The 12,314-nt window shown below is 37.5% G+C and overlaps 1 protein-coding gene across 5 annotated transcripts; it reads left to right on the top strand.

Annotated features, from left to right (window-relative positions):
• Window positions 1-2,658: 2,658 nt before the first annotated feature.
• Window positions 2,659-7,862, top strand: LOC122069387. 5 transcript variants are annotated; one of them, XM_042633407.1, is made up of 7 exons: window positions 2,659-2,952; window positions 4,092-4,394; window positions 4,845-5,496; window positions 5,577-5,776; window positions 5,862-6,106; window positions 6,221-7,061; window positions 7,161-7,862. In XM_042633407.1, the coding sequence occupies exons 2-6, from the start codon at window positions 4,126-4,128 to the stop codon at window positions 7,015-7,017; spliced, it is 2,163 nt and encodes a 720-aa protein (XP_042489341.1). In that variant the 5' UTR covers window positions 2,659-2,952; window positions 4,092-4,125; the 3' UTR covers window positions 7,018-7,061; window positions 7,161-7,862. The 5 variants fall into 5 exon arrangements, with proteins under 5 accessions (XP_042489341.1, XP_042489335.1, XP_042489325.1 ...); XM_042633401.1 differs by adding an exon at window positions 3,843-3,967 and having other exon boundaries at window positions 6,221-7,862; XM_042633391.1 differs by having other exon boundaries at window positions 6,221-7,862.
• The last annotated feature ends 4,452 nt before the right edge of the window (window positions 7,863-12,314 follow it).

Raw genomic sequence — 12,314 nt, 5'->3', positions numbered from 1 at the left:
TGCGCCCGTGTCCCTCTCTTTGTAGAGTCCACTACTCCACTCCATATTGCACTTTCCTTTGTCTCCTTAGAGGTTACTGCCTTTCCTGATAGTGCTTCTGCTGCATAATCATCTCCAAGACAATTGACTTAAAACTCCAACAGTCCAACCAGAAAGCAGTATGGAAGTATTTTGTATGGTATCATCTTGGTGCCATGAGCACGTGCATTCTAAACAGGTCAAGACACTAGTATTCACATACCTAGGGATTTGGGTGTGCTTAACATTTTGGCCATGAATAATTCAGTATGACTTGGACCAATATTTCGATCTGGAACTGTAGTGCTTTTGGTACGAGTAATAGATGGGTGAAGGTTCATGTCTCTAGTCCATTTATGGATGTTACCCATGGTTTTACTTGGTCGATGGCTGGCAGTTCTAAACACCTTATTATTCCCCCATTACCATATGTAATAGGCAATATAGTACCTAACATTATATCTCTGTGTATCTTAATTTCTGATTGTCGAGCATGACATGATTTGGTTAATGTACTCTGTTCTAACAAGAAGTTCGGAGGCTGCCTAAATTCTCTTGCATTTGGGCATATGAATCATCCATGCCGGAGCTATTCATCTTCTCCACAACACACACAGCAGGTTTTTGTTGAGGGAAGGCTGGAAGCTGCTGTTCTGATCTCGCCTTACTGGGCAGAATGTTCAGAGAACAGTGCCATTGACTATTCAGAGAGTGGCTGACTGCAGGAAAACACAGTTCAAAGTTTCTTTCCACTTGCATTGCAGTTCAGGTCTTTACCCACCATCAAACCTATTTTTCCCTCCAAGTTAAATTCATGCTTTTTGATACATGAAGTTGGTTTTAACTCTCAGGATATTGGAAAATGTATAAATTTGCTTGAAGAGAGTTAATTTTTCTTCCAACTAAATTTAGAGCATGCATTACTAGTGAATTACATATTCTGGCCTAAAACTTTTATTGGATGGTGACGTATACATTCTTTTTTTTTTCTAACGACGGGTATCCGGTCATACCGGGGTTAAATGAGAACCATTCAACTTTCATTGAAAGCAGTGAAGAGCACTAAACACCCCCGTGTGAGTGGCCCAAGGTGTGCGTAGTGCGAGTCGAACTTAAGATGTATATACACTCTTACAATACTGCTAATGTAGGTTAATCAAGTTCAATTTATATAATACATGCTTCTCATATGATAATCAAAGGACTGTGGTTCCAACAGTTGGAAAACATTTTAATTAAATCAGCCTTTCAGCCACGTAGCAATGTCAAAATGGGACCTAAATTTAATAAAACATTTTCGTTTCATCATATAATCATGAGTTGATGTATAAACAAAATTAATTTTTCTATACATCATTTTCATGTTATAAAAAGAAATTACCCATTGTTTGGTAAAAGTGTATCATTGGAGACGATGAAAATTATAAAGAGGGTAATTTTATACATAATGGGTCATATGATTGAAATAAGCTAAAAATGTAATGTCTTTCAACATTGTTCTACAAAAAAAAAAAGGGTATTTAACATTGTGGCTTTTTGCAATATGGAAATCCTTTTAAGAAATTGTATCATGGAAATGCGTCTATTGAAATAAACTATTTCATGAAACGGTAAAAAGGAAGCATGGTTCCTGTCCTCTCGTCCATTGGATATATCTATATCTACAGATATATGTGCGACGTGGCAGATTGGATAAGGCTGAAAGTTTTTAATTTCAATGATTGGTTCGATTTCGATAAAAGGTTAGGATTCGAAATTAATATCCATAGCTCGACTCACAATCATTGGCTTGAGGAATTCATATCGGGTTGGTTGGATCGATCGATCGATTCATTTTAATATCGGTCAATTCCGTATCAGTGGATGAGTGGATCAAGGGAAAAAATATAAAGACCCATTCAATGCAGGCCAATCCGGATGGAAAATGGCTTAGATTTGAAATCCCGATTTACTAAACTTTTGTGTCAGGCGACTCTGGATTCTAGCCCTCTGGCCGGAGAGGATTTAAATCCGATTAACATCCTTTGCATGCATCTCGATTATGTTCAATTTTAATTCTTGATCGATATCATATTTCATATTGATAGATCATTACGGTCAAATGAGAACAAGGTAAAAGAATTAATTTTTTAATGATAATTAGGGGTATTTTATTTTGTGATTAGTGTATTTTTTTTTTCTTCTTTCAACAACGGATATTCAAGTCGAAGGTTTGATTAGTCCCGTGGATCCATATTGATCATACAACTACATGGATAGAATTGTATCGGGGTTAATTGAGAATTATTCAATTTTCGCCGAAAGTAATGAAGGGCATTAAAATATCCCATGTGAGTAACCCTAAGGAGTAAAGAAGAGTCAAACTTAGATTGATTGCAAATTTGACTTCCGAATCTTTAACCATCTTTCTTTAACCAGTTCTATTTTTTTCTACTATTCTAAAGGGTATTATTTGTAATTACAATCGTATTACAAATGAAGATAGAGCTGGTCTCCCAATTTTTCAATTGTAATATTAGTTTTTTTATATTCCTCTTTGGAGTTTTCCTAATAAAATCTTAGGGTTGCCTTGGCTCCGAGATAATATAGGACAATGAGGGTATTTCTGTTCAGTTCGGCCGATATGGGTCGAGCCCGATCGTGATCGGCCTTTTCCCGATCCCGAGATCGATTCTAATATCTTAATCTTAAACCCTGCCTCGCACGTGCTCTCTGTATACAAGAAGCCCTAGTGATTTTTTTCCCTCTCATTCAACACCGACGTGCGCAAACCTGCAACTGCAATTCCAAGGTCCAACCTCCAGGAGTAAACCTCTCCTCTCATCCTCCATCTATTCGTATCTTATAACCCTCTTTCTCTCTCTCTCTCTCTCTCTCTCACGTTTCAGTGTTTATTTTCATCTATTCGTCTGACAGAGATGGAGAATTATTAAGGTATCGTTTCAGTTCCTGACATTTTTCTCTTTTTGATGAATATTTTAGGATATCGAAAATGGAATCTTTCTTATGTATTGATTAGGATCCAAAGTCCAAACCTAATGACACTATCATGAGTAGTTCATATTTCTTCTGAAAGTAATTTTGTAGTTATTTTTTATTTTTTTTTCTTGTTAATCATTCATTTCAGTAGGTTTAAGATATTACGAGATTCCCAGTATTCCTTATTCAATGGGTTATGAACTGTTGACTGTTAGGTTTAGGAAGAGAGAGCACACGGCATCATCTGTAAGTTTTCCTCTGGTTACCCCAATTTTGGAACCTTTGATTTTGATCATCTGGTACAAACACAAGAGTTGAAGGGACAAGCACTGGGGAATATCTGATGATAAAATTTATCATACTAAAGCTTAATAGATTCTATTGCCTAAATTGGGTTGTTTTATCTATCTGTTTTACGGATTTTCATATGCATTCATTTTCCACTAATCTTCGATGAAATGAATAACTCTTTGAAGAATCTCCAGCTCAGTAGCTCAGTAGTTAGGAATTAAGATCTATCTCAGGACATGAATATTTGGACTCATAATGTTTGTGAGTATGCTATGCTATGGCCTGGTTTTCTTATTTTCATTCTATTTTTATTTTTCTACCCCTCCCCACCCTGTCTCTCTGCCCGGAAAGAAGAAAAAGAAAAAGGAAGAGATATTCTACAGAGAACAGAATAATCATTGTGAAGGCTGGGCCTTGCCATAATTATGGCATTTGTGCCTGTTTGCTTACATTCATTCTGTTTTGACCCCCTGGATTTATAGGCCCCTTTCTTTCGCCATAGTATGCGTCAACTCAGTAAAGGAAATTAATCCTATTTCCCTTTATTCTTTTAGCTTCTTGTTCTGATGGTCCAAAAGGGTAAGGAAGGCCACTCCAACTTATCAAGGAAGAGGTCATATTGTTTCCAGAGTCTCTTCAGCTTGTGTGTTTCCAGATTCTATTAAGCTTGTGACACTTCGTAGGTGGCTTTATCTTCTGACTAACAAATTCTATATGTTGGGTTGATATTTGGTTCTTTATGCACATGAATGCATTATTATTATTATTTCAATAATTGGTAATAAAATTAGTGGCTGCCTCAGGAGCCTCCTTACATCAAACGCCATATAAGAGCTGATGGAGATAAAAGATTCCATCCTTGATATTCCGGTGCAAGATCCCCCGCAGGAAGATTTCTCTGCTGTCGATTTGAATTGGACCAAGTATGGAACTGATGAGCACCATGATGAGGTAGCCCTCATTCCTTATGACCGAGTTGATGAATTCATGCTGGGAGAATGTTCTAATGTGGAGTGCCCAACACGTTTTCACATTGAGAGAGGAAGAAAGCGAGAAATAGGCAGTGTAAAGAACAACAAGAGTGATGAATATTTGGAGTACAGGGTGTAAGTCTTTAACTTAATTGTTATCCTTCAATATTGTCTGCCTTATTGTATTCTTAGGGCTTCTGGGCATTGAAGATAAATAGTTTCCTGTTAATGTTATAAGTACAAATATATTTAGCCTGCCTATCCATCAACCTGTGCTTGCCATCATTTGCAGAATGAATAAAAAACTATATGCTTCTAAGATGTCGTCTATCATGCTATAACGCCAAGCCATTGAATGAGCAGGAGTGTTAGAAATATCCTGTTTTTGTGAATTTTATTCATCCAGAAGGTGGAATACCAATTAAATCAACTGGATTGCTTCATCGGTTGGTCTCCTGTAGTATGATGTCAAGGCATTGATTTTGTCATGATGCTCTTGCCCATCCTTGAGGGGTGAGAATACTTCTCATTTCAAGAAAATTAATATTTTTTGTTGGGTTTATTTATTTATTTATTTTTGCATAGGTATTGGTGTTCATTTGGTCCTGAGAATTATGGAGAGGGTGGTAATATATTGCCCAGTAGGAGATATCGACTCAATACCAGAAACCGAGCTGCAAGGCCACAGTCCATGCGGGGCTGTCAGTGCCGTTTCGCAGTTAAGCGTTTGTATGCTCGCCCATCAGTTGCACTCATTATATACTATGAGAGACGTCATGTAAATAAATCGGGTGTTCTATGTCATGGACCACTTGATAGAGATGCCATTGGCCCTGGTGCCAAGAAAATACCCTATATTTCTAATGAGATCCAGCAGCAGACAATGTCCATGATTTATCTTGGAATACCAGTGGAAAATGTCTTACAGAAACATATTGAAGGCGTTCAACGCTACTGTGGTGCAGATGCAAAAGTTAGTAGCCTTGCATCTCAGTATGTCCACAAACTCGGCATGATCATCAAGCGATCAACACATGAATTGGATCTGGATGATCAGGCTAGCATACGAATGTGGGTTGAGCGCAATAAGAAGTATGTATTCTTTTATCAGGATTGCTCTGATACAGATCCTTTCATTCTAGGGATTCAAACAGATTGGCAGTTACAACAAATGATCCGTTTTGGCCATCACAGTCTCATGGCTGCTGATTCAACATTTGGCATAAAGAAACTCAAGGTTGGTGGTACCTTGATTTATAAAATCATGCATGAATCTACTGGATAGGAATTTTATGGTGTTTTATGTTTGAATGGCAGTACCCACTGTCTACAGTTCTTGTATTCGATTCGAGGTTACACGCCCTCCCAGTTGCATGGATCATTACCCGTTCTGTTGCAAAGGAGGATGTGTCAAAATGGATGAAAGCTCTTCGAGAACGAGCTCGTGCTGTTGATTCTGCTTGGAAGATCAATGGGTTTCTAATAGATGATGCTGCTTCAGAGATTGATCCAATCAGGTAAGATGCTCTTGATCTAAATATTCAGTTGTAACGCTATTTATGTATCCATAATAATATGATGATATAATGGGTGGTGTTTCAGGGAAATTTTTTGCTGTCCTGTTCTTTTTTGCCTTTGGCGTGTTCGTAGATCATGGCTGAGGAACATTGTCAGGAGGTGCAATCACATTGAAGTTCAACGTGAAATTTTCAAACGTCTTGGAAAAATAGTGTATGGTATCTGGGATGGTGCAGATTCTGTGGGTGCTATGGAGGAGTTCATCCAAGATTTTGTTGACCAAACTGACTTCATGCAGTATTTTAAGGCCTGTTGGGTGCCGAAGATAGGTTAGATTACCTAACTGCTCACTCTCTGACATGGAATTGTTACTCCAACCAGTGCACTAACATTTTAATTTCTTTGCACTTTCTTTCCCTCCCCTACTTCTCTTCCCCTTCCAGAAATGTGGCTTACAACCATGAAAACTCTTCCACTTGCAAGCCAGGAAGCATCTGGTGCCATTGAAGCTTATCATGTGAAGCTGAAACTCAAACTTTATGATGATTCACATATTGGTGCACTCCAAAGAGTTGATTGGCTGGTGCACAAGCTGATAACGGAGTTGCATCCTATCTACTGGCTTGATCGCTATGCAGATGAAAGTGATTCCTTCCAAAATGTTAAAGAGGAGTACATTGCTTCCACATCATGGCATCGAGCACTGCAAATTCAGGACACTGACGTTATCTTAGATGATAAGGATCACCTCTTTGCCAAGGTTGTGAGTCAAAAGGACAGTAGTCAAACACATCTGGTCTGGAATCCTGGGTCCGAGTTTGCTTTTTGTGATTGTGAATGGTCAATGCAAGGAAACTTTTGCAAGCATGTCATCAAGGTCAATATGGTCTGCGAAAATCATCTAGGTTATCAACCTTCCATGGCATCTCAGTCATTCAAAGAAATCTTAATCAATCTGTGGAAAAAACCCATGGATGATTCAATTTCCCTTGATCAGTCAATGGCCTGGATGAGCCAGATGCTTGACCAAATTCAAAAACTAGTTGAATTAAACAATTCCAATGACATTGGCAGTCTGGTAAATAATCTACCACTGAAGTGGGTGGCCAAGAAGGGCAGAACATCTTTTGGCAGGCCTGCATCTGTAGTTGGTTTTCTCCCCAAGTCAAAGAATGGTTCCAAGAAAGCTCTTATCATCAGAAAGAGCAGGAAGCGAAAAAGATTGTCTCGGTTTAAGTGATTTGTTAGTTGGATGGACAAGAGACTTTTGTTGCTGGTGGCCCAGTATACATCTGCCTAGTGCCTGGTTCTATTATAGTGTTTATATGACCTGCTTTGTCATAGCTTGGTTTTAATTATCTCTAATTGGTTGGTCTGGTGTAGAGTAAGTTGCGCAACAGGGGTGAGGCAATCTCAGATTAACAGCATACCTACAGCATACCATTGCAACCCATCATCTCTTCCCTTCTGCTTCATCATCAAATCTGTTAGCAGAACAAGAACAGTGCAATGAAGACATACCCTTCAGTGCTGTATCTCCAGTGCTCAGTACATCTCTACACTTGCCTCTGTGGTCGAGGTGAAGTGAGTTCTTTCCTGCCTGGATTGAATACGACGCAATGGCAGCCATGAACTGTGGTATTTAGTCATGCAACTTTATGGTCTTGGCTGCATTGATGCCATCAGTTACATCTTTGGCTTTATTGGATTCTAATTGTCGTTGATTGGGCTCAATAAATTTTATGATTTGAAGACAGTGAGAGCAAATGGAGTGGACAGAAACATAATTTTTTGCTTGGTATTTGCTCTTTTTGTTATTGTCACCTCGCAAAAAGTGCATTGAGAAGGGCAAAGCTAATAAGGTGCGTTGCTAAATTTGTAATTTCTTGTTCTGTCATCATGGTGGTGCCATTTTTTGTTTACTTATTCTGTTCAATAGGACAAGTCAACCAAGGAAAATGGTACGAGGTCCTTTTTTTTCCATATAGAGTTCTTTTGTATTGAAAACCAAACTGTTTCAATGGTCTCAGCCATTTTGGTGCAAGATATTTTCAACAAGATGACAATCTAATGGTGTTGTATCCAGCATTTATGATTCACAGTCCATAAGCTTGGAGGATAGAGAACGAGAGAGTAACAAAGGCTTTAGTCATATCTGTATTCTGTACCCCCACCTCCCCCCTCCCAACACAATCATCTTGTATTAAATTTTCTTATTGAATTTTCTATGGTAAGAACCTTAATTCCCATTTTTTTTTTTTTTATAACCATCCTTGTTTTTAATATGCCCATTTCATTTATATATTCCATTATAATACTCAAAATATTATTATGGAGTCTAATGAAGACAGAAGGGGCTGGTTTGCCTATAATTAATCCACTATTTCTGGCAGGGTCGTAAAGCTTATCACAATGCCAGCGTGCCTAGCAAACATTAACGGTTCATGATCTGCCATGTGGCTGCACTTAGGTGGGTCAAGTTGGTACCACATCCATCTTGCTGGAAATTTGAGCTAGGATGAGCTAGTACAGTGGTTCAAAATTATTTCCATTGTTCCAAAAAACAAACACCTGATTTAGATAATGTTTGAGGAAAGCTAGATGGGCTGAGAGGTGAGAAACATTTTCATGGAATTTCCGGAGTAAATTATTGAGTCATTTTGACTCTTTCATCTTCAAGCGTGGTACCTAAACAGATTCAGCATATTTGGCTTTTTTGAAGGTAGTTCTGTATTAACTTGAAAGTAAGGGTAGCTATATGGGAAAACCGGGTCAGCAGGGGTTAGGGATTTCGTGTTTAGTACCATGAGAAGACTGTTTTGTTGGCTTTCCTGGTCATATTGGCCTGAGTGACTGGGGGGGATCTTTAAGGCAGTTATGTAGGTTACTCAGGTTGGCTGCATTCTCTTACTGAAGGAGACTCTTAAGATGGTTAATGATCTGGTTTTAAGTCTAAATTTTTGGGGATCTTATCTGGTTTTCAGACTTTTGGGCCATGTAGGTTTTTGTACCTAATTAGGAAAGCAAGATTCCCGTATTCAACAGGCTATTTTTCCTTGCTTGGAGATCAAGTGGAGAGCTGGCAAACCCCCAAAACACCCCCCAACACCCCGCAGGAGGGGAGGTGTATGAGTGAAAGTCTATTGGATCATGGTTTCAAGTATCGGTATTGTATCGATATTGGCTGAGGCCGATTTGGATCATTATCCGTATTGTTTCAGAGGTAAAACAGTAAAAAAATGTACTTTTTCTGAAAAGCAAGGGGGTAAAAGTGACTGATATGCATCGATTCCCCAGATACCGATACAGGTACGAGAACTAAATTTATGATTGGGATAGAAAAATATGAGATTGCCATGAATTAACTTACATAATGGCAGTTGTCTGATTTCGTTAACATTTAATTTCAACTTTAGCTGTTCTCTCTTTACCATTTGGAGCTGAAGTGTTGTTACACGACAATGTGTGTGGTCCTGTTATCACATGGACTCACACATGACAAGTCATGAACTGTTAATCTTCTCTTTCACTTTGCTGCAGTGGACGTGCAAGAATTTTTCTTTTTCAAGCACTTCCGACTTAAATATTCATGTAGCCAACTAATTAAGGGGTTAATTTATCAAGGTTACTGACAGGTATGTAGAAGGATTTTTGAATGTAGATCTAGTAAGTTCTGTTTCTTTGCTTTTGTTTTGTTTAAGTTATGGATTACTAATAGCTTTGTCAAAGGGTAAACATTGATCATGCTAAGTGAGAGTGGTTTGAGGGTCCCACCTATCTGCCCTAGGCAATGTATCATTCTTGAGACATTTGCTCCAAGACTTTTTGCTATCAAAGCTTTTTCAGAAATTGAATATTCATCTTGCAGACTCTGATTTGTTTATTTCATTTATTTTATCTGTCCTTGTCTAATACTCAACTTATCATTCTCTATTATGGCAGCCATGGATGGCTTCGATCATGCTTTGCCTCTCCTGTCTCATAGTTGTTGTGTACAATTATACCAAATGATGTCGAAAGTAGTATGGGGTTCTTTCCGCCTGTGCAGTGGTGCGGGTTCGAGTCCTGAGAACCTGCCTCTTCGTAAAGGGGGAAGCCTTTGTGCACTGAGTAACGGCCTTTGATGTCGAAAGTAGTATGCAATTCTACAACTATTGTTCATTTCAAACAATTTTTGAAGGATTGGTAGAATTTTGATAGCCTGTGAGATTCAAGGTTTATGAAAATCGGAATCGGGGATCGAATCGATTAGTGCTGATTTTGATCATAGCCAGGGTTATGAGAATCGGAAGGGGGGATCGAATGTTGAATTGGACTGGAATTAGTTGGAGTTGGTCTCAAATCTGAAAACCTAGTGATCCAATAGAAAAACCCTAGAATCGACTGGATTGGAACGTCTAGATTCAGGATTGGTTTAACTGATTTCAATCGATCCAAATCGACCGATTCAATAAAGCCGATTCTGGTTTTCGAAACAGTGGTGAGAATAGAACACTATGGTTACTTGGTTAGGGTGATTAAAAATTTGCCGTGGAACATCAATGGATTTGTTGGATCGAAGAGGGGAAGTTAAGAGGACAGTTCTCATAAACAATTGGCATTTCGTAGCTAGCTCCCCCCAAAGCAGGAGAAAGTGGGGGTTTAGCAGATTTTTTTGTGAAGCAAGTATAAGGCTATGTACATTTGCCCTTCCTAGACCTTGCAGTAGTGGGTGCTTCAAATGTGTAATGGATTGCTCTTTTAATATGTTTAAATATTTAATATGGGGAGATGAATGTGTGAAAAAAAAAAAAAGAAATTGAATTGAGGAGAGAAAATCAGTGATTGTTGTTCATATAAAAACAATTAAGGTTTCTTTAGTTGCAAGGGAGATGAATGTGTGAAAATCAGGTAAAAATTGAATTGAGCAAAGAAAATCAGTGATTGTGATAGTGCATCTATAAACAATTAGGTTTCTTTAGTTGCAAAAGAAATAAAGGGGAGGAAAGTAAAAAAAATTGATATTAAAATAATTTTTTTTTTATAATTAACCACCTTACATAATGGTGTAACCAACTCCCAAAACATATCAAATTTGATTATCGAATGTCACTTTACTTTGCAGTCAAATTCTTTGATTTAAAATGCAAAATAAATTTCTCACAATGAAATGTACATTCATCAAATATGATGAGAGTTTTAGTCACGTTATACAATCGTGATTACAAAACTTTTATTTTCTGTTTTATTTTTAAAGGTGATTTCACATCCCCTCACTTTCCATTGTTTGCAACCAAATGCAACTTAAACTAACCAGACTTGGTTTTCATGGGTTTCTATTTGTATTGCCCTACTGAATGTTAATTATATTTGAGTGAGATGACATAGATTTCAGATGTGATATATACTTGGGTATTGTTTGATAATGTTTCTACTATTTCTGTATCTAAAAATAGCATAAACGATTTTTCACGTTTTTGAGAATGGAAACAGATATTTTGGTATTTGATAAATCTATTTCTCGAATTAAGTAGGGTTGGATAGAGTCTTTGGGTCGGTGTGCTTTTTTTCTGGGGAATTCAAACTTCAATCCCCAACAATGATTCAGTATAATCGATTCATGAGGGTCTGGCAAGAATTGGAAGAAATTCACAAATGAATCAACGGATGTGGATTTAATGCTTCCACTAGCAAAGCAAAAATTCGGCGTATTCCTTCTTGTTTCCCTAGAGAACCTTCGAACTTTGGAAAGCCACCAGGTAAGGTAGATGCTGGGTTGAGAGATGCAACTTTTCATCCGGGTTCCATTGATTTTTTGGCCCACAAGTTGTTCCAAGAAACGGAAAAACAAGTCTGACTTATATCGTCAAACCCGTTTCTGGATTCATAAATAAGTATAAATTTCAATTTATGTTTTAAAAAATAGGTTAAATGAAACAAGTTTATCAAACAGTTTTTGGGGTTGTTTTCCGTTTTTGAGCATAGGAAAAAAAAGGAAAAACACATTTTTAAAAATATTATCAGACGGTGCCTTAGTTTCACTTTTTTTTTTTGTTGAAACTTTTTACCACTTTGATTTCTTGGTTTACCAATTTCTTTCCTCGCCTCATGTGAAGAAAAGATCAAATACACCCTTAGCCGAGGATCATTCAGTTGGACTTCCAATCTCAGTTCAGCTTGGATTTGTTTGAATCTGGCCATGATCTTACCATCGATTCAAATTACAGTTATGGCTGGTTCGAAGGGAAATGATGTTAACACAAAACTAAAAATGGAAACTTTTATTGTGATTGTGTAACTCATTCAACAATCTGAATTTGATGAATAGATTTTATTTACTTTGCAATCAAATCTCTCGCGTTTGAAAAGAAAAATAAAAAAGCTAAAAATTTATATTGAAAAGCATAATTATAAAATGTGAAAGTTCAGGTAGGTTACACAATAATGATTACAAATTTTTTTTTTACTCTTTTTAAAAATAATATACTTCCATTCCCTTTACTTGCAACAAGAGGAAACCTATAAAAAGGCCACAAATTTTCTCTTGGGGGGGGGGGG

The sequence above is a fragment of the Macadamia integrifolia genome, chromosome 2 (assembly GCF_013358625.1).
Source record: "Macadamia integrifolia cultivar HAES 741 chromosome 2, SCU_Mint_v3, whole genome shotgun sequence".
NCBI lineage: Eukaryota > Viridiplantae > Streptophyta > Magnoliopsida > Proteales > Proteaceae > Macadamia > Macadamia integrifolia.
The sequence above is the reverse complement of the archived record's forward strand: the minus strand, read 5'-3'. Positions and strand labels throughout refer to the sequence as shown.